Raw genomic sequence first — 22,703 nt, forward strand, 5'->3', positions numbered from 1 at the left:
GGACAGTCTTCTGGGTGGGAGAAGAGCTGTGTAAAGCAGGGGATAACACACAGGCTTCACGTCTGAGGGACTTCCTGGTGGCATCACCTCGACCTCTCTAAGGCTCACTTTTCCCCATGGTAAAATGACGACAATGCCTGCACCTATGTCTTAGGACTATTACGGTGATTAAATAAGATAATACTTGAAAATAACCTATTCTTAGTAGTATCACTAATTAATGTCATTGGCATCCTCTTCTGAAATTTACACGGCCTACAGGAAGTTTTTGCTTGAGAGAATGTGGGCATAGAGGTGGCAGAAGGCGTACCTCAGGTCAGGGGTATTTTCTTGAAAACCATCTGGTTCTAGGACAAGAATCAGTGGATGGTGTAGGCCCCAGATTTCTATACAATGAACAAATCGGGGCTACGCCTTAGGTCTTTCTGGAATCAAAGACTCTGTCCTTTCTCCTCTATCCTGCTCCTTACCTTTTTTAAATATTCCAACTATATTCCACAAAGATTCATTCCCTAATGGGCTCTATTTCTAAATTGAGGAAGAATTCTGCAAATTATTTTTTTTCTAGCTTTATTTTAGCCCAGTTTTTACAAAATGAGTTTTTCAGGTAAGTGTTTCATGTCTACCAGATGGACAAGAGGAATAATGATGTTTGCAAACACTCGATCATCTTAGCATCTGTTTTTTTTTAAATTAAAAAAAAAAAAAATTACAGTTTTAGGTTCTAAGAAACTAAATTACGCAAATGTTAGCAAAACATTTACATTTGGTATGTGCATTTAACAAGCAATTTCCTAGCTCCCAAAATATTTATTTTCAATATCCTGCTTGCTCTTTATGGCCGATATACTCTATTTGAAATCTGTTAAATTTATACAACCAGTAAATTACTTTTCCATAATTGCTGTAATTACAGTCCTCTTCATATGCTCACGCTTATTTCTCAGAATTCTACCACAGGAAAACATTTGTGATGAAGTCCAAACAAATCACGAGAGTTTAGAAGTCAATAAAAATGTTTCCTTAACCTTAAAAAAAAATGAAAATAAATAAATAAATGTATCTAAACTTGTCTGCTGTATTACCAGCAGGCTACAGTGGTTATTCATAAATAAACATATATGCCACTTACATCTAACCTATTAAGAAGGTGTTTTGAATTACCTTACTAAAAATGTTCTAGAAAATAATCTCTAATGATACTCACGGGGAGTGAAAAAGTCACTCATGTGTTCAGTTAAACAAAATCAAAATGACCAAGAGAAAAAATTAAATTAAAAAGCAACTTGATGCCATTTCTCACCTACCAGACTGGCAATAATTAGAAAGTATGACAACACTTTCTGTTGGCCAGGCTGTTGAGAAATAGGTCTTCTCACACATGGCTGATGGGAATGCAAATTGGTACAAACCTTCTGGAGGAAAATTTGGCAATATCTAATAAAACGACCTGGCAATTTCTAGGAATCTACCCTGATGATATGTCTCCAACAATACAGAAATACTTACGTACTAAGTTAATCATTGTAGTATTGCCTATAATAGCAAAACACTGGAAGCAATACTCAATAAAGTATGGGACATCCATACAATGGAGTACTAAGGCAGCTATGAAATGGAATAAGGAAGAACTCTATAAAATGATCTGGAAAGACTGCCTATATTAGGTAAAAACAGCAAAGTGCAGAGTATCTAAAGCATGGTACTCTTTGAGTAAGAACTAGCGAAATATAAAAATAAATATGTATCTGCTCTTCCCTGCAAAAGAAGTACCGTAAGGATGAATCAGAAAGTAAGGAGAGGGATTACCTACAGGAGGTGGGAGGGAAAGGGATGGAAGGAGGGGGAATGAGACTGGGCTAATATGGATAAGAAGGGAACAAGGCTTTTCAACCTGTACTTTTTTATACAGTTTTGACACTTGGAGCCATAGTAATATTTCACATGTGACTCCAAAATACAGAGATAATTAAAATCAACCAGGATATGTGAGAAACTAAAAGGAAACCTAAATGAAATACCAATAGTAACAAGTAATACATTATCAATGAATAATATAATGACATATTACCAATGAGTAACGTAACTACAATGCAGAGGATGAGGAAGAAATAACTAACCTAAGTAACCTTGAAAAACTGTATTTTGACTGAATGCTAGAAACCTAAAGACAAAAAGAACTGTACACAGGTACTATATTTTAGAAAAATCTGTTTCTTAAAGGGGCATGGCTAGCAACTCTCTATATATACTAAGATTGAATAAATACATTAACATAATGTAGACCACGAGAGCCAGTTTTCTTGCTGTTGGAGAAAGAAGTTACAAATAAGGGAAGGGGGAAGACTAGAATGAAGTTTGTGGAATCAGAGCTATCATTTTAATGCGTATATATTCAACTCTTTTGGGAAGCCCTGATGGCCTAGTGGTTAAGAGCTAAGGCTACTAACCAAAAAGGTTGGCAGTTCAAATCCACCAGTCACTCCTTTGAAGCTCTATGGGGCAGCTCTAATCTGTCCTATAGGGCTGCTATGAGTCAGAACCGACTTGACAGCAGTGGGTTATTCAACTCTTCTAAGTAAAAATTCTCTTATTTGGAATTTTCCTTATTGAGATAAAGGCTTCTAAAAGTTTATCTTTATGTTATTTTTAAATTAATTTTTATTGTGCTTTAAGTGAAAGTTTACAAATCAGGTCATTCTCTCATACAAAAATTTACATACACCTTGCTATACACTCCTAATTGTTCCCCCTCTAATGTGATAGCACAGTTCTTCCCTCTACTCTCTCTCCTCGTGTCCATTCGGGTAGCTTCTGTCCCCCTCTGTCCTCTCATCTCCCCTCCAAACAGGAGATGCCAACATAGTCTCATGTGTCTACTTGATTCAAGAAGCTCGTTCTTCACCAGTATCATCTTCCATCCCATATTCCAGTCCAATCCCTATCTGAAGAGTTTGCTTTTGAATGGTTCGTGTCTTGGGGTAACAGAAGGTCTGGGGACCGTGGCCTCCAGGGTCCTTCTAGTCCCAGTCTGACCATTAAGTCTGGCCTTTTTACAAGGATTTGGGGTCTGCATCCCACTGCTCTTCTGCTCCCTCAGGGGTTCCGTGTTGTGTTCCCTGTCAGGGCAGTCATTGGTTGTGGCCGGGAACCATCTAGTTCTTCTGGCCTCAGGCTGATGTAGTCTCTGGTTTATGTGGTCTTTTCTGTCTCTTCGGCTCATAATTACCTTGTGTCTTTGGTGTCCTTCATTCTTCCTTGCTCCAGGTGGATTGAGATCTTAGATGGCCGCTTGCTAGTTTTTAAGACCTCAGATGCCACTCTCCAAAGGGGGATGTAGAATGTTTTCTTAATAGATTTTATTATGCCAGTTGACTTAGATGTCCCCTGAAACATGGTCCTCAAACCCCCACCCCCTGCTGTGCTGGCCTTTGAAGCGTTCAGTTCATTCAGGAAACGTCTTTGCTTTTGGTTTAGTCCAGCAGTGTTGACCTTTCCCGTATTGTGTATTGTCTTTCCCTTCACCTAAAACAAAACTTATCTACTGTCTAATTAGTGAATACCTCTCTCCCTCCCTCCCTCCCTCCCCTCTCTCGTAACCATCAAAGAATATTTTCTCCTCTGTTTAAACTACTTCTCCAGTTCTTATAATAGAAGTCTTATACAATATTTGTCCTTTTGCAACTAATTTCACTCAGCATAACGTCTTTCAGATTTCTCCATGTTGTGAAACATTTCATGGATTCATCGTTGTTCTTTATCGATGTATAGTATTCCATTGTGTGAATATACCTTAATTTATTTATCCATTCATCTGTTGATGGGCACCTTGGTTGCTTCCAACTTCTAGCTATTGTAAACAGTGCTGCAATGAACATGGGTGTGCATATATCTGTCCATGTAAAGGCTCTTATTTCTCTAGGATATGTTCCGAGGAGTGGGATTGCTGGATCATATGGTAGTTCTAGTTCTAGCTTTTTAAGGAAGCACCAAATTGATTTCCAAAGTGGTTGTACCATTTTACATTCCCTCCAGCAGTATCTAAGTGTTCTAGTCTCCCCACAACCTCTCCAACATTTATTATTATGTGTTTTTTGGATTAATGCCAGCTTTGTTGGAGGGAGATGGAATCTCGTTGTAGTTTTGATTTGCATTTCTCTAATGGCTAATGATTACAAGCATTTCCTCATGTATCTGTTTGCAGCCTGAATATCTTCTTTAGTGAAGTGCCTCTTCATATCCTTTGCCCATTTTTTAACTGGGTTATTTGTCTTTTTGTAGTTGAGTTTTAGTAGGATCATGTAGATTTTAGAAATCAGGTGCTGATCATAAATGTCATAGCTAAAAACTTTTTCCCAGTCTGTAGGTAATCTTTTTACTCTTTTGGTGAAGTCTTTGGATGAGCATAGGTGTTTGATTTTTAGGAGCTCCCAGTTATCTGGTTTCTCTTCTGCATTTTTAGTAATGTTTTGTATACTGTTTATGCCATGTATTAGGGCTCCTAATGTTGTCCCTATTTTTTGTTCCGTGATCTTTATCGTTTTAGATTTTATGTTTAGGTCTTTGATCCATTTTGAGTTTGTTTTCATGCACGGTGTGAGGCATGGGTCTTGTTTCATTTTTTTTGCAGATGGATACCCAGTTATGCCAGCACCATTTGTTAAAAAGACTGCCTTTTCCCCAATTAACTGACTTTGGGCCTTTGTCAAATATCAGCTGCTCATATGTGGATGGATTTATGTCTGGATTCTCAATTCTGTTCCATTGATCTATGTGTCTGTTGTTGTAGCAGTACAAAAGTTCATCTTTAAATGATCAATAAAGATATTGCATATGTTCAGGGGAATGTAAAGATTTTTAAATGAACTAATTGAAAAACATTTTAAAACATTTTCAGCAAAAATTACGTACATATTATAATTCCTTTATAATTTTCATTTTGCATTTCCAAACTATTAATTTCTGTATCTTAAAAATGCCCGGATGTAGCTTTAAATGGAACTTGTCTTGTCTTACATTTTAAAGGTTGATTTAACAAGTTTTTGATGAACACAAGTAATCTGATGCTCAGTGATCACAGACCAAGATGGATAGGAATCGATGTATGGCACAGCAGAATTAAAGTGATTTTTTTTCTTTTCATCCTGGGGCATTGAGGAGAAACAGAATTTAATATCTACCAATTCCACATGGAAATTAAAAGTATTCTGTAACTAACTTCTCCAAATCGAATTCAAAGGAAATGTAATATAACTATTAAACACAATTCATTGACAGATTTTTTGAAATGTTGCATGGCCATTATTAAACTATTTGAAATTCTGATCTCAAAACTCAGGACTCCCAGTAGGGTTAAGAAATATAAATGTAAATGCTCCTGGGGGTACTGGAAGACTGAGCATAGCCCATAGGCTCAACCTTTGATCTAAGCCACATGCCGCAACCTCAAATTATTGTTCACAGGTTCGACCTTTCCTCTCACTTTGTTCTGGCAGCTTTCCAGAGAGGGACAGGGGTTTTAGGGCATTTTCTTGGATTGCAAATCAAATGGTTTTCATGGTTTTCACCTTTAATGGGCTAAGCAGAAAGCATTTTGACAAAAGTCACTATAGAGGTTTGGAGAAATAATTTATACTCTAGGGCACTCTTAAATCAGTAGCTTGGCAATATAGGATTCAAAAAAAAAAATCTCACTGTGCCTTCAGACATTGCATTGCAAAAGCTGTATCATGCATATTTGGAGTTGCCCCTTGGGGGACGCAAAGTCCAGGAACCATTGAATAGGTTACATTGGTCCTTACAAGTAGAGTTTTCACTGGTGACAGTCATGCCACAGGGCACTCAATGAAGTAAGGGGCTGTTTTCTGATACATGGCATTCTTGCCAGTGAAATAAAAGGATGCCCATGGGGAAGTTCTTTGTCAAATTAACAAATTTCATGCCTCAACTGGAAATTCAAAACTTGGCATCGGCCAGAAAGAAGCAAAGTAATCCTAGATTTCATGCATTTAGCATCACAAAAGCCAAAGCCAATAGAAAATAAATTTCCTCTTGGATTGACTACAATTATAAAATGTCAATGTGTTTGATAAGTATGGCCATCAAGGAGTTCCTGAGTCATGAGAAAATATACTTTGGGGAGCAATCAAGGCATATCTCTGTTCAATCATTATATTAAACATCTCATATTTACACAGTTGACATTCTAACTGCACTTAAAGAGGTTGGGGACTACAAACGTAGGCTCATTCTGAGAATACATACTGATGTTAAATGTTTAACATTTAGGGGTAAAGACAGTACAATTACACAGGGAAGGAACATTTGGGCACCTGTGTGGAGCTCATTGATTAGGGAGGTTGGCCACAGGATCATTTGGGCTGTGGAAACCCTCCAAGGGTTTTGGCAGCCTCTGCTCCTGTTCCAGCGACATAGAGCACTACTATTTTCAACATCCAACTGGACATTTCCATTGGTCCCACTGCTTTCTCAAATTCAACAAGTCCTAAATAGATTGATGAAATTCATGTTTGCTGTTCCCAGACTAGCTTCTCTATTTGCTGACTACACCATCATGCTCTTATCTTAGTCGTGTCTGATATATTTCTTTTATTGCCCTCCATATTGCTTTCTTTCTTTTTCCTTCCATGCCTTGCTTAGATGATCCCTTTACTCACCCTACCATTAATCTCATCTATCTGAATCCATCCTTTACTTACTTCCAACTTACCACTTAGATCCTGCCATTCCGTGGATAAAAATGCCCTGTGAGTTGTTATTGCTATCAGGATACAGCTTCAAGTATGTAGTCTGACTTTCCAAACTTACACAGTCTAATCCTGCTCGTTCTTACCTCTCAGTACACACCAGCAAGTATGTCTGTTCAGCTTGGCTGGTTTCCTCACAATCTTCTAAGGACATCACGCTTATTCTCATCTTCATACCACTGTTTTCCAATTCTGGTGTAACCAAATGCATTTTTACTTCATCAGGGGCAAGGCCATCTCTGCGGGGATAGGTCCCATCTCCAACAGTCCCACCTCTCAGAAACTAAGGCAAGTCCGGATGAGGGATAAGAAGAAACTTGCATGATAAAGTCTACTTCTTCTAATCTTGTCCCTTAAATTGTTACTGACTAGCTGTCCTCTGACTACTTTCCTCTGGTTTTCAGCTTGCCCTTGTTCTCTTTTACGTTTGCATGATTCTGCTGCCCTGGTCTTCTCCTGCCTGATTGCTTACTTGGCGGCTTCCTAATTTCTAGTTTTTGTTCATATCTTCACAAGTTATTCACCTTTTTGGGAACCCACGCTGCTTCTGCCCTTGGTGCTACCACTAAGCACATGTCTTGTCCCTTAGTGACTTACCTATATTATCTACTTTAATCCTCACAATGCTAACAAGTAGGTGCTATTAGCTCCAGTTTGCTGATGAGTAAACTGAGGTTCATTAAAGTTAAATAATATTTCCAAGTCACACAGCTAATAAGTGGTAGAGTCAGGTTTCAAATGTGTGCAGCAACTCAAAGACCTATGATCTTAACCGTGTCTTCTCCACTTAACCAAGCTCTGCCTACTTTGACAGCATACATCTTGTCCCTTTGGAAAATTATAATTCCTCAGGACCAGGTATTACTGTTTTTATTTCTTTTGTGTCTATCATATATCCAGTCTAGATCTAAGTGCACACACACACACAAATTAATAAGTATTGTGAAAAGAATCAGACATTCAGCTCTTAAGCCATGTTGTGCAAATTATATGCCTGCATTGGCCAATAGAATAGCCATTAGCCATATATAGTGACTTAAGTTTAAATTAGCTAAAAAAAATAAAATTAAAAATTCCGTTGCTCGAATACATTAGACATATTTGAAAGCCTCAATAGCCATATGTGACTAAATTTAAATTAATTTAAATTAAATAAAATGGAAAATTGAATCAGTCAGTTTCAGTAGACATATCTTAAGTTCTCAGTAGTTACATGTGGTTAGCGGCTGCCACCTTGGATACCAAAAAAAAGAAAAAAAAAAAAAAAACCCACTGCCGTCGAGTCGAATCCAACTCATAGCCACCCTATAGGACAGAGTGGAACTGCCCTGTAGAGTTTCCAAGGAGCACCGGGCAGATTTGAACTGCTGACCTTTTGGTTAACAGCCATAGCACTTAACCACTATGCCACCAGGGTTTTCTCTTAGACACCATAGGTATAGATTTCCGTCATTATAGAAAACTGTAATGATGATGTCAAATCCTCAATTTCCCCTAATACATCCCATCAACTTACGTAGCCAGGGACTAAGAGTTATTCCTGAAACACTTAGTACTTAATTTAAGTGGTGTTAAAAACCCTGGCTCCTAGCCAAATTCTGGCATTGCAATTTTTAAATTTATGACCTTGGACAGATCACCAAACTTCTCTCTTTCAGTTTTCCTATCTGTAAAGTGGATATCATAGTACTGCCTGCTTCATAGTGTTGTTTTGAGTATTAAAGTTATAACATGCTTAAAACATTATCTGGTATAAAGCAAAAATGCAATAAATGTTAGCTATCATTACTATGGACATAATATTCTTCATACAGGACCCAGAGCTATCAAAATAGGGAAATAAAATCTCCTAAACACTCATGGTTTTGGAATTTGGATATTGCAGTTGAAAGTTCTCACATAGACAAACTTGGGAAGTACCTATTAGATCTTCAAACAACAAAGAGGAGTATTAGGCACATGTTAAATTGGATGACTAAGAACTTGCCAAGTATTTTAAAGTCCACCACAGGGCTTCAACTGAAAATACTGCAGGGCTGATTAGTGAGGGGTTGTATGTATTTCACCTGGTGGAGTCACCTTCTGGAAATCACTTCCTATGCAGGCTCCACATCCTCACAGTACACTACGTATATTTATTTGCAGATTCATGTCTAAGGTACCTTCTTAGGACTGTTGTTGGTCTCAGTTCTCCCATCTGGTCAGGTCATACCCACAGGTTTTGAAGTATAAAATACATTCCTACGACTGTGCTCAAATCAGAGGGATCAGAAATCTAATCACTTTTAAACACAGGGAACTGACCCAACAAAATCAAAAGTATTGAATTTAGAGAACTGGGAGAGATATGCACAAGGGATAAAATCAAGGACTCCAGGCCAGCCCTCACCATCCCACTGTGGCTGATTTAAAGAATGGTCTCTCTTCTTCAAGTGTACCAACACTCTCTTACAGAAGAGTGGCCCTGCTCTGTCTGCTGGCCTCTTCAGGCTGACATTCACCAACTAGAGAGACAGACAGTAGGGCTTGGAGAACAAGCGTTACTTTCTGATTCAATCCATCTGAAAACCACATCAACTCCGGTCATCAAAGAGGTGGCCGCTGCTGTTCCCCAAAACTCTCACATCCACTAACTTAGTCATTCCACCCAATATAGTTCTAAGGCCTTTCATTACATCAGTTAATTTCCTGAGCATTAAGATTTTAGTGGGGAATATTGACAGGCTTATTTGACATTTAATTATCACTGTTATCTGTCTAGAAGGTCTCTGCACCTTAAAGAATAAAAATTTGATGAATACAGATATATCCCTCCTTGGTGTGATATCATAGATTCAACTACTTATCTCTCTTTCTAATTTTGACTTCAAATTCTTAGCATAGCGAATTATTTAAATCCATGCAAAGAAAAAAATCGAGGACCTATTTTTTTTCATGTGGGATTTATATATAAGCTCTTATTTGAAGGACAAGGCATATTTCATGCTCTATTTTAATTTAAATTCTCCCTTGGCGATCTGACCATGTGTCTGTAGACACAATATTTTTGAATGAGTTATAAGCTCAAAGTTTTCAGATACCATAAAGTCTCTCGAAAGCTAAAATTACTCCAAAGGACATTTATACCCATCCCACTTTATAGCAACAAATGAAAATATGCCATTAACCATCAGAATAACTCACTGGGGCCATCTCTTCTAGCCTGGCTTCCACCTTTGCTTTCTTGGAGGATTGTTTGTAAGAAACAAGTCACGAAGGTGATAAGATGAAGAGAATAAGATTCTAAAAATTCTCTTTCTAATTGTTAAAGAAACAAGCCTGAGAAAGATGAAAACTAATTTCAAAAATGACCCAAACATAAAGACAGGTTCAGCAGTTCTACTCCTGAGATGATTAGGAATTAAAGGTGTTTTTAGAGCAATTACAAGATACATGTATTAATGTAATTGGTTAGTTTGGGGGAAAAAGAAGTCTAAGTACTGTCATCTAACACAACTCTAAGATATTTTAATAAAGTATTGTAGCATCTCACAAAGATTTATTATTTGAGATAAAATAAGGATTTTAACTTTAGCTGCTAATCAGGACTTTTAGAATGGTCTGAATGCCTCAGGAGGTAAGTACCCTCAGCCCCCTATCCTATTAAATCAGTCACTGCAAAAGGACTTTTTGGTTATGATGGCCCTGGGACTTGCTATAAGCTAAGTGGCTTAATGTTTTCTTTAACAATCTACTTACTTAGCCCTATTTATATTTCTTATTTTCTAGTTTCTACAACACAATTTCTTCTACCTCATGTTCCTCATATCTCCTGAATTGGAATTGTAAAGATGTCATTGGGCTGATGTTTACAGTATTTGATTTTTGCCTGGGTTTCTGGACCCCTTGGAGTCTACTTAGTTCCATTATAAATAATCAACACATATTTTCTCTTGGCATTCCAAAAGTCAGAGATCTTGTACTAGAGCTTGAACTTGAAAACAGGACAGCGAAAACAATCATATGTTATTAAAATCAAATGTTAATGGCAAAAAACAAGTACCTTTTCCTATAATTTGATACAATTAATGAATGAAACCTTTAATCTACAGAAAACACTAAAATTGAAGTTCAAGATGCAAAATCCCAAACACAGAGGCAATTATCTAGCCACCTTGAATCACTTCGGTGTGCTCTGCTTTCTCCTGGTAAACTAAATCCTTCTGTTGCTGGTTCTCATAGAAATTGGAGAGCTTATTAAGGTATACAGGGTTTTTCATCAAAGTTTGTAATATAAATGAAACATCTTATATCCTAATTAACGTTGTCCTTGCAAAAATAGACATGATTCATTCTAGGCCATTGGTTTGTATCATATTATTTTGTACTTTGCATCTCACCTTCAAAATATCCTTTAGATTATGATAGAACAGAGTGGAACTGTCCCCTGGCGTTTCCAAGGAGCACCTGGTGGATTCAAACTGCCAGCCTTTTGGTTAGCAGCCATAGCTCTTAACCACTACACTGCCAGGGTTTCCATCATATTTGTAGTCATCAGGAAATAGGAAATGGACCAATTAGAATTATAAATTGTATAGAAGTTGAGTATGTTCCCAGTGCCGTCGAGTCGATTCTGGGTATGTAGGTAGTGGAAATAAATAGCTGAGCAAGAGCTGAGTTTGGAGGTCAAGTAAATTCACACACATGCTCCAGAATGACTAATTGACGATGACACCAAATAATTTTAGGTTTCCTGTGCATTGTCTACTTTGAATCATGGGAAGATCTGCTTAACTCAGAACAGGAATTGCAGTCCTGCTGCTCTTGAGACATCATCTCAGGGAATTGTCTGCCTCTGTATTTGTTGAAGACCCCATGCATTTAAGCCACCCTTAGGATATTAACCCTACTGTAACATAGAAAGATATTTTTACACATGCAGAGTTCAGAAATAAACTGTTTTGTCAAATTAGGAAACTGATAACAAATACGAGCCAAATTTTTTTTTCAGCTGAGTAGTTACTACTGCTTCTGCATTCTGCCAGCATGACAGAATGAACACCACATATGATAAATGCCCACAAGAAATATTGAATCAGTGACTATAAAAGCAAGATAGGGGCTCGGGTGGGCTTAGATTTCACCTGATAGAAAGCAAAGCTTTAAAAAAATTTTTTCTTGGCTCTTTCAGGAATGTACAAGTTGCAAAGGCAAGTTCTCTGGCTAACAGTCAGACCAGATTCCAAAATAATTGTATTGGCTTTTGTTCCTCGATTTAAGAGTCATGTTTCTGGACTGTATTATTGAATAGGTTCTTGTATTACACAAAGAGGAGATGAAAAAACCCTTGACAGCTTGCTGCTAAATACAGTTCATATGCTTTGCTTTTTCTTGGTCTAGAGGAAATAATTTTAGAGTCTAGAGATTTTTGCAACATTTTAGGATATATCAGCTAGAGTCATAGCATACTTACTATGGAATTCTTTTGTAACTCAAAATTTCTTATAGGATTTACATTACAGAATTTCACGGTTGAGAAAGCCTTTCAATGAGTAATCTCTTAAACAAAGCCCTGAAATAGTTCTTTGTGTTTCTTTTACATATTCTTGAAATGCAACATCACACAGCCCTGCACCTTTTATATAAAAACAAAACAAAACAGAGTTTATTTAAGAGAAGCAATACATGTTTTTCTTCCAAACCTCTTCAAATAAGCCTTATTTAGCAACATTTTCCCCAAGCATGAAGTTGGGGGTACAGTAACTACCTTGAGGAAATGCAACTCTTGTGGGTCCTAAGAAAGTCCTTTGTGCACCAAAGTACCCATTTATTACATGACACTAGAAATTCCACAGACCAGATACAGCTTCCTTGTGGCTGGCTCTAATTTATAGCTTGACAGCAACTGTCACAATGAAAGAAACAGGTTCGTTATCTGATCTGTTTCTGCCATGCCTGCACTCATAGAGTCCATTAACAACAGGGATATATGATTTTTAAATTACTTCCATTAAATGAGTGGACTAACCATATAAAATACAGCAGTCTCATACGGCATTTCCTCCCATTTCTCTGTCTAGTTGTTTCCATTTTTGCCTTTCAAAGAACATATACTGAGCCCTTCGACGGCACTGGGTCTGGGTATTTGGGTTCCCAGCAGGCAGAGACATTATTTGTGCTCTGCTCTATTCCCAGCTTAAACCAGAGCAAAGCCCATAGCAGACATCAGCTACCATTTGTTGAATAAATATGAGAATGAGTGAAGAAATGACTGAATGAATGTGTAGTACCGGCTGCAGGTTCTTTTGGTTTGGCACCGATGTAGTAACCACCTTGGATTTCCTGTTTGATACTCTCATGCCAGTTTTCTGTCTTGAGATTCTCTTAAGATTTAATAAATGGTTAATTTGAAAGGAGGAAGAAAGCCCAGAAATGCTATCACCAGCTTGCTTGGTCTTTGAGTGCCCAAGGTCTAAATTACAAATGGATCCTGCCATGCTGGCTTTATTTCCATTGAAGGTATCTATAAGTAGCCCTGGTGGGACAATGGTTAAGCATTTGGCTGCTATTAAAAGGTTATCCACTCAGCGTCTCTGTGAAAGGAAGACCTGGCAAATAGCTCCCACAGAATATAGCTAAAAGAACTCTATGGGGAAGTTCTCCTCTGTCTATAAAAACAAAAAACAAAAAAACATAAGTTAGAATCAGCTCAATGGCACCCAACAACAAGGCATTTATAGATCAGGAAACTCAACCTTTTCTTCATGAAAATTAACACGGATTTTCCAAATCTTACCAGTTTTAAGTCAGTGGCAGTGGTGGAGGTGGGACTTGATTATAGAAACAGTCAAAAATAAAACATATAAGTATTTTAGAACCAGCAACAGAACATGCTAGACCTATTGAAACTGTGTCACGGGGAACTTGAGTGTACCTGGTGGCTATATTGCGACAATCATATGTTTTTGGTTTGGTTTTGGTATGTGCTATTATGTTTGACAATACTAATTCAATAGTTTCATTTATGATTGTATTCTATGCTTACGAATTAGGGCTTCCCTGACCTTCTAGGCTAAGTTAAGTTGCTCTGTTGCATAGATACTTAGCATCCTAGGCTTCTATTATCCCCATACTTTATCATAACTCATTTAAGTACATTAAATTTCCCTAGGTAAAAACTGTATTGCCTTGCTTACTCAATATAGTGGTTGAATCAATGGTAAGCTTAGTAGGGTCTCATTAATTCATACAGCCTAAAAAATTAGACTATGTAGTTGGAACATTTTTTTTTTTTTGGACACATTGAAAACTAATGACCAAACACCAGACAAATTGTGGGATGACTTCGAGAACACCATATATGAAGAAAGCAAGAGGTCATTAAAAAAGACAGAAAAGATCTAAATGGATATCAGAAGAGACTCTGAAACTTGCTCTTGTACATCAAGTAGCTAAAGAGAATGGAATAAATGATGAAGTAAAACAGCTGAATAGAAAATTTCATAGGGTGGCTTGAGAAGACAAAGTAAACTATTATAATGAAATGTGCAAGGACCTAGAGTCAAAAACAAAAATGCTCAGCATTTCTCAAGATAAAAAAAATGAAGAAAAAACTCAAGCCTCAAGCTGCAATTTTGAAGGATTCTATAGGGGAAATATTGAATGACGTAGGAAGTACCAAAAGAAGATAGAAGGAATATATAGAGTCACTGTACCAAAAATAATTGTTCAATATTCAACCATTTCAGGAGAAAGCATATGATTAAGATGACATTGAAGGAAGAAATTCAAGCTGCTTTGAAGGCATTGTTCAAACACAAGGCTCCGGGAATTGACAGAATACCAACTGAGATGTTTTCAAGAAATGGATGCAGCACTGCACGTGCTTATCCATCTGTGCCAAGAAATTTGGAAGACAGCTACTGGATGACAGCCAACCGACTGGAAGAGATCCATATTTGTGCCCATTCCAAAGAAAGGTGACCCAACAGAATGTGGAAATTATTGAAAAATGTTGTTAATATCACAGACAAGTAAAATTTTGCTGAAGATAATTAAAAAATGGTTGCAGCACTACTTCAACAAGGAACTGCCAGAAATTCAAGCTGGATTCAGAAGAGGATGTAGAGTGAAGGATATCATTGCTCATGTTAGATGGATCTTGGATGAAAGCAGAGAATACTAAAAAGATGCTTGCCTGTGTTTTATTGATTACGCAAAGGCATTCAACTATGTGAAGCATAACAAATTATGGATAATGTTGTGAAGAATGGAGATTCCAGAACACTTTATTGTGCTCACATGGAACCTGTACATAGATCAAGAGGCAATCATTTGAACAGAACAAGGGGATACTAGGTGCTTTAAAATCAGGAAATGTGTATGTCAAGGTCGTATCCTTTCACCATATTTATTCAACCTGTATGCTGAGCAAATCATTCGAGAAGCTAGACTATATGAAGAAGAATGCAACATCAGGATTAGAGAGAGATTCATTAACAACCTGCAATATGCAGATGATAACCTTGCTTGCTGAAAGTTGAGAGGACTTGAAGCACTTAATGATGAAGATCAAAGAGCACAGCCTTCAGTATGGATTATATCTACACATGAAGAAAACAAAAATCGTCACAACTGGACCAATAAGCAACATCATGAAAAACAGAGAAAATAATGAAGCTGTCAAGGATTTTCTTTTACTTGGATCCACTTGGATCCCATGGAAGCAGCAGTCAAGAAATCAAACAACAAATTGGATAGGGCAAACCTGCTGCAAAATACCTCTTTAAAGTGTTGAAAAGCAAAGGCGTCAGTTCGAGGACTAAGGTGTGCCTGACTCAAGCCATACGCACGCAAAAGCTGGACAATGAATAAGGAAGACTGAAGAAGAATTGATGCAATTGAATATACCAAGGACTGCCAGAAGAACAAACAAGTCTGTCTTGGAAGAAATACAACCAGAGTACTCCCTGGAAGCTAGTATGGTAAGACTTTGTCTCACATACTTTGGACATGTTACCAGGAGGGACCAGTTCCTGGAGAAGGACATCATGCTTGGTAAGGTAAAGGGGTCAGTGAAAAAGAGGAAGGCCCTCGATGAGATGGATTGACACAGTGGCTGCAACAATGGGCTCAAACATAATGATTGTGAGGATGGTGCAGGAATGATTGTGAGGATGGTGCAGGACCTGGCAGTGTTTCCTTCTGTTATATATAGGATCTCTGTGAGTCAGAGCTGACTCAACAGCACCTGTTAGGACAAAAAATCCTTAAGGTCTCACTTGACTGAAGCTGTAGAGATAATTTTACCTTAGACATGCCCTAAGAAGAAGCCTGTAACATTCCAGTGATAAAAACAGTGTGGAACAAAATAGAATCCTGCCTTTTGTCCCTCCAGCGTGGTTCCCCACACCAGCAATCTCCTTTTTCTCTCTCTGATTCTCACAGCCTATAATATTTTGAAGGTACCGGGTGTTTGGAAGAGGCTATTCCACATGTCCTAGATTTTAAAGTAGATGCAGGATTTATTATAGCTATATAAATGTAATTTCAGCCTTGACTTTTGTGTTTGTGGGCTAGGTGTGATCTGCAACATGGCTTCTTGTCAAATGGAATAGTCCTTACCTGTGGCGTCTTGGTATCAATACGAAACATTCAAAATCACCGCAGTTATCACGGAAACAAAGAGTCCTATCAGCAAACTGTTTCTCTCTGGGAAATTTTAATTTAATGTAAATGTCTTTCAAGAAGGTCCTTTAGCATTCAGGCAACAGTCAAAAGCTAGGCTGGGATAAACTGTGTAGGAACATACAGCAACACTTGGGAGAAGTGCCAAAGCAGAGACAGCTACAGTCTCAGAGTAAGGTTTTCTCCTACCACACAGCTTCTATTAATGAGAACAGGCTAAAAGCCACCCTCATGTACTTCCAGCCCTGCCTAGCTTGGTGTACTGGGTGCAGCATGTCCATTCACTCTGGCACAGTGAGTAGAAGCTGGGCTGTGCTTTGTACTGGGGATCCACATGCTATTAGAAAGCAGCCGAAGGTCCCTGGGGGAGCCAACCTGCCGCTTTTCAAGCACTCTGAAATGAGTCTAGCAGCATCTTCTTCAAAGCTGTCAGCAATTTTTCAGAAAGAAAAAACCTCTTTCCCTAAAAACCAGAGTTGTACTTTTTTTCCTTCAATAGCTAATTAATAAGAATCTTTTGAGCACCACCTCTGTGCAGGGCATGGAGTTAAACTTCCTGAAGGTGCGCTGTGAAAATGCATCCCGAATAGGCCCCTGACTTTTTTCTAGGACACACACACACACACACACACAAAAACTATAGAACTTCAGAAGTGGATGGAATACCGCTGGGGTTTTGACTTGAACACTTAAAACACTTCACTTTATAAGTGAATCACCTTTCTTTCAAAGTGATCCAGATGCCACCTGAATTCTAAATTGTTACAAATCACTTTCAAGTACTTCAGTAATTCCTGGCGTTGTAAAGACTACAAGGGGATCGGCCACCTACGCCATCCTTGGTTTTTTTAATGGTTGATTGCATGCCACTGTTGACATTTTAGAAGAGGTAATAATAATACTAAACCCATAAAATCTATAAACTGGGATGCTAATATAGCAGACAGAGATAAAGATGGCTCCTGCAATTGACAACAACAGAAGTAAATCATTTGATGAAAAGATGCCAGGGGTCTAAGCGTGAAAGGGCTGCAGGCTGTAGCCAGGGACAGCGCCATTATACATTATTTTCTGTGGATTACCCATGTGCACACTGATCTTTGCCGCTGCATCCATGAAAACTGTAACACTGTCATATCAGATGTATCTGTGTGGGAAATGAGTTGGCACATTTGACTAATTCATGTAACAAATCAGTGAACTAACACTTCAACCCGGACAAGCATTAGCAAGAACACATTTTGCTACGAATTCTTTGTTGGTGGTCAATTCTTAATGCCATAGAAAACCCAGAAAACTGCAGCATTTTCCCAGAGACCTCTAGGGGAAGCAGGGGCATGAAAATACAGTAACGTCGGAATAACCAGTAGGTTCTCTTCTCGTTCAAGTACATTCAACACATGGTGGGTTCACATGTTAGTTTTTAAATCAAATGATTTTACAGATATATTCTATTTCACATGAAATTGGCATCTGGGAAATCTAAGTGATGGAAAGTGTAAGGATTTGTTTTACACTAAAACAGCCAGTGAACACTGAGGGAAAAAGAAAGAAAGAAAAAAGCCAATTAAGAAGTCACTGTTGCTCTTACAAGTTAAAAAACCTATATGCTCACGCTTAATCACGTCCTGCTCTAAGTAACAAAACCCACATGCCCATTTTCATCAATATGTTGCAGTCTGACCAAAGACAATTTAACTGTGCTGTGAATTGGGCAGTTTCAACCAAAAAGGAGAAATAATCTATTATTTCCAGTGCTATGGGACTGAATCTGGTTAAAAATATGCAAATCTTTGTAGATCTCTTGTTGAGAGTACTTTTTTATCACCATGATTCAGGTAGAGTGTCTGCCAAAATTTCTCTAAGTTCATCTGATATTTTATAAGATCAAATACACTCTTCATTACTTATTTTTTGTATTCACACTTCTGAAAATCTTGGCAAAGATAAAAAGTATCAGCAAAGAATCATGTCATTTTTGAGTTAAAAGGGTACTTTTAATTTCCTCATTTTACAAATGAGGCACACGAGGTCTAAAGAGACAAAGCAAGGGACTCGAGATCATACAAACTGAGTTTGCCCTCCCGTGGAAAGGATGGAGAACAGCATTTAAATTTATTCTCTCTGAAATTATTTCTGAGATTTTGTTAGATGATTTTCATTTAAGTCTACTCACTGTAAAATCTTTTCTTTTCTTTTCTTTTTTTTTAACTTCAAAACCATTTTCTCTGGCCTTCTTAAGCATAACAGCGTGTTAGCCAATGGGTTGCATGGCCAAGCTGAATGCCTGTAACCTAGGCACATCTGTCTGTATGCACCATGGGCTTAGATGTCTCTGAAATCTGAAGCACCTTAGATTGTTTTCCTATCTTACTCAAATCTTAGATGTTAGAAGTCTTTCCTCGTGCATTCTGGTTTAGATGTTTGCATAAATGATGATGAAGGCCCTCTGAGGCTTACGACGGCTACAGTTATTTGCACCACTCTGCTTGTCACTAAGTAATTGCAGTAAACGCAACTGAAAGTACTTTTATCTGAAGGCTATTTGACAGAGGGGAAGAAAACATATTTATTCCTGCAAGGCCTGTGTATTTTCCTGGGGGAAGCCTGCCTATAAAATTTGTCCTTTTATCCTTGGATAGCTATTTGGGAAATATCTTTTGGCAGTACAAACCCTAAATGATTTCTGCAACTTAAGACCAGAGCCATAATTCACAGACCTTTCTGCGCATCTCCCCACCTGCTTTCCTCCCGCCATCTAAAGGCTGGAAGGGTGTTTCATGTTCATGAGCATGGAGCAGCCTTCGCCACAAAATCAGAACAAAAATGTGTGTACTTTGGCAAAAGTATATTTTGATCGTGTAAGTTCAAGGGAGAAGTTGTTTACAAATATCTGTAACTATGCCGAGGCATTAATAATGGAAAAAAAGAGACAGTACTGTGGATTCCTTATGAGATTCTTTGCTAACTTCTCACAGGAGCTCACTGAAATTCAGTCAGAGTGCTTTTATCTTCATCAGAGAAGATGAGCTAATTCAGTACAGCTGGCTTGAATAATCTGTAACAGGACTCTCCCTTACAGGATACAAGAAAGTCTTACTTCTCAGGATATTTTTTAAAAAAAAAAAAAAGGAAGAAGAAAAAAACAAAATAATGTTTGTAATTTACTAAAAGCAGTTTGGTCGTAATAACTTCTGACCTGTTCCTCAGGGACTGTAAAGACTTGCTGTTCCAAAGTGCCTGTCACAGGAGCCACTGAAAGGTCTTACCTATAAACAGGTTCCACTCAGTGTCGAGATCCGCCTGATTCGCCAAGCAGCCCTTCATGACGTTGAGGCAGTAGTTGTTGCAGGGCCTCACGGACGGGAGGCCGCGGCAGTAAGGGCAATACAGCATCTTCATGAGAGCGCGAATGCACCCTGGCGTTGGACTGACCTGCAGATGGATTGGAAAGAAGCAAAAATCAAAAATAAGAAGATGGAGAGGAAAAAGACAGAAGTCGGTTTCTCCTAAAAAAAAAAAAAAGTTAAATGGCTGTGATGAGACTCAAACAGTAGAGCAAAAGGCTAGAGGAACTATTAGAATCTTAACCCAAACCGGTTGCTTTCGAGTCGACTCTGACTCACAGGGACCGTATGTGTGTGTCAGAGTAGAACTGTGTTCCACGGGGTTTTTCAGTGGCTGATTTTTCAGAAGTAGATCACCAGACCTTTCCTTCTGAGGTGCCCCTGGGTGGACTTGAACCTCCAACCTTTTGGTTAGAAACCAAGCATATTGAGCATTTGTGCCACGCAGGGGTTCCATCAAAATCTTATCCCTTAACAATATTTGATCTTGGAACTCACCAATTCCTGGTAGATACTTCTGCTCTGCATAGTGGTAATCAATTGTCTTCAAATGTCCCCATCAACATTTTGATAGTTATGCCATTATAATTCACCCCTAAAACTTAGACACGGTTTCAATGAATTGAACATGAAATGAGATAATGCATGTGACAGCAAACTGCAAAGTTAAAAGCCCCATAAAAATGTAGGTATTATTAAAATTTAATGACACCTTTAGAACACTTTCCAACTGGTTATTTGACCCTGTTTCTAAAGGAGGTTGGCAGATACACTTCCTTTGTATATACCTTTTCTTTTTTAAGGATCGATATCAACTTGTCTGGGATTTCTGAGGTCCCGGCCTGCTTAGAAGCAGTGGCCCTGCAGAACCACCATCTTCAGACGTCTGCAGGTTTGCAGTTCTGGAAACTTCGTGGGAAAAGGGCCTAGTGTTAAATGGAGGCCTGCCTGTGAGGGCAAAGCCTTGTAGCAGTTAAGAGGAGCTACTCATCAACCAAGAATTAAGTGCTATTTGTGGTGAAAAAGAAAAGTGGTATTCCTAAGCTAACAAATTCTAAACCAATATAGACCCTCTTGGCTCATTTAAAATTTTAATTTGACTCTCAAAGCAGGGGTGGCGGGTGGGGGTGGGGAGGGTAATTTAAAACTATACAGACCAACCAACGGGAAAAACAAACCAAAAAAACCCACAGAAAAAATTTTTTTTCATGATTAGACACAAAGATTATTGTCATATTTATTTGTTGTTGCTAGGTGGCGTAGAATCCGTTCTGACTCTTAGGGACCCTATGTACGACAGAACAAAAACACCGCCTGGTCCTGCGCCATGCTCAGGCTTGAGCCCATGGCTGCAGCCTCTGTGTCAGTCTAGCTCACTGAGGGTCTTCCTCTTATTCCCTGACCCTTTAGCTTTACCAGTTATGATGTCCTTCCCCAGGGACTGATCCCTCCTTATAACATGTCCAAAGTATGTGAGAGGTAGTCTCACCATCCTTGCTTCTAAGAAGCACTCTGGCTGTATTTCTTCCAATACAAGTTTGTTTGTTCTTTTGGCAGTCCATGGTATATTCAATATTCTTTGCCAACAACATAATAATTCAAAGGCATCAATTTTTCTTCGGTCTTCCTTATTCATTGTCCAGCTTTCGCATACATATGAGGTGGTTGAAAACACAATGGTTTGGTTGGTTTTAAATAATTTTGGTGTTTTAGTCAAGTAACTTACATATTCCTGTACTTACATTCCTAACTAGTTTTATTTGGACCTTTATGTAGTGCAACACTGAGAGCTACGGTCTTATCTGGGTCCACAGGTGATGTCTACCTGTCAAGAACATACAGATACTGACAAAGCATGATGCCACGGCAAAGGTGGGACAATAAAAGATATTTCCACATGATCGGATGCTTTCAACCATATAGCTATTCTATGTCAGTTTGTCCTTCGCCCGGGGATTTTTAATGAAAGGCTTTGGTTTTTGTGACATTTTCTTCATTTTACACTGTATACTTACAAAGAATGTAATTTTTTTTGAGGAAGTAGGGCAGTTTGATGTTCATTAACTTACTTAAAATTTGTATTTATCTTTTTTGTTTTAGTTTTTGCTTTCTTTCCAAAGTTTTATGAAATTTTTCAAGCTTATAGGGAACTTGGAAGATTTTTATAGTGAATGCCCCATTCCTAGATTTTCATTTAACATTTTCTAATACTTGCTCTATTACACATCTCCCCATCCATTCATCCATCCATCAACCCACCTTATTTTTTATGTTTTTGGAAGTAATATTCTTCTGATTTTTACTTTTCCTGTTAATTTTAGATTTGACCTGAATAAAAATTGATGTAATATAATTAACAACAGAAATTTAATACATTAAGTATTCTAAGTCAAATAAGTGAAGCAAAATACAGACTCTTTATGAAAACATTGAGAATGGATTGGTATACATTTGTTCTAAAACTTTTTTTTTTTAAATGATAAAACAAAAATGAGAAGCCTGGTGACTTTTTTTTTTTGAGGACGTCTTATTGCTACCATATCATCTTTTCCAGATAGGGTATTCTATTGAAAATGACAACTTTTGCACAAAATTTAGCAGTATTGTTTTAAAAAACTTCTTTTATTCACATGTATTCCAAGGCATTGACATAAAAAAGAAAATGATAATAATTCTGTATTCTCCATACAGAATTAATGAGGAATTTCACATTCTTATTCATTTTACGTATTGGAATGATTGCAGTCTTAGAAATCATTGTTCACGTAAATTTATTTTCCATAACTGTCTTAGTTATCTATTACAGCTATAACACAAATACCACAAGTGGGTGGCTTTAACAAACAGAAATTGATTTTTTCCTAGTTAGGTGGCTAAAAGTCTTAATTCAGGGCACCAGCACTAGGGGAAGGCTTTCTGTCTT

General features: G+C 37.9%; 1 protein-coding gene across 1 annotated transcript in view; it reads right to left on the reverse strand.

The window, feature by feature from the left end:
* The window catches only part of GPC6 (glypican 6), a 646,529-nt gene that overhangs the window by 402,080 nt on the left and 221,746 nt on the right, over positions 1-22,703 (reverse strand). Inside the window, exon 4 of the mRNA XM_064270254.1 lies at positions 19,703-19,868. Coding sequence (XP_064126324.1) covers positions 19,703-19,868 — 166 coding nt within the window. The remainder of the gene's footprint in view (positions 1-19,702; positions 19,869-22,703) is intronic.

This window comes from Loxodonta africana, chromosome 17 (assembly GCF_030014295.1).
Source record: "Loxodonta africana isolate mLoxAfr1 chromosome 17, mLoxAfr1.hap2, whole genome shotgun sequence".
NCBI lineage: Eukaryota > Metazoa > Chordata > Mammalia > Proboscidea > Elephantidae > Loxodonta > Loxodonta africana.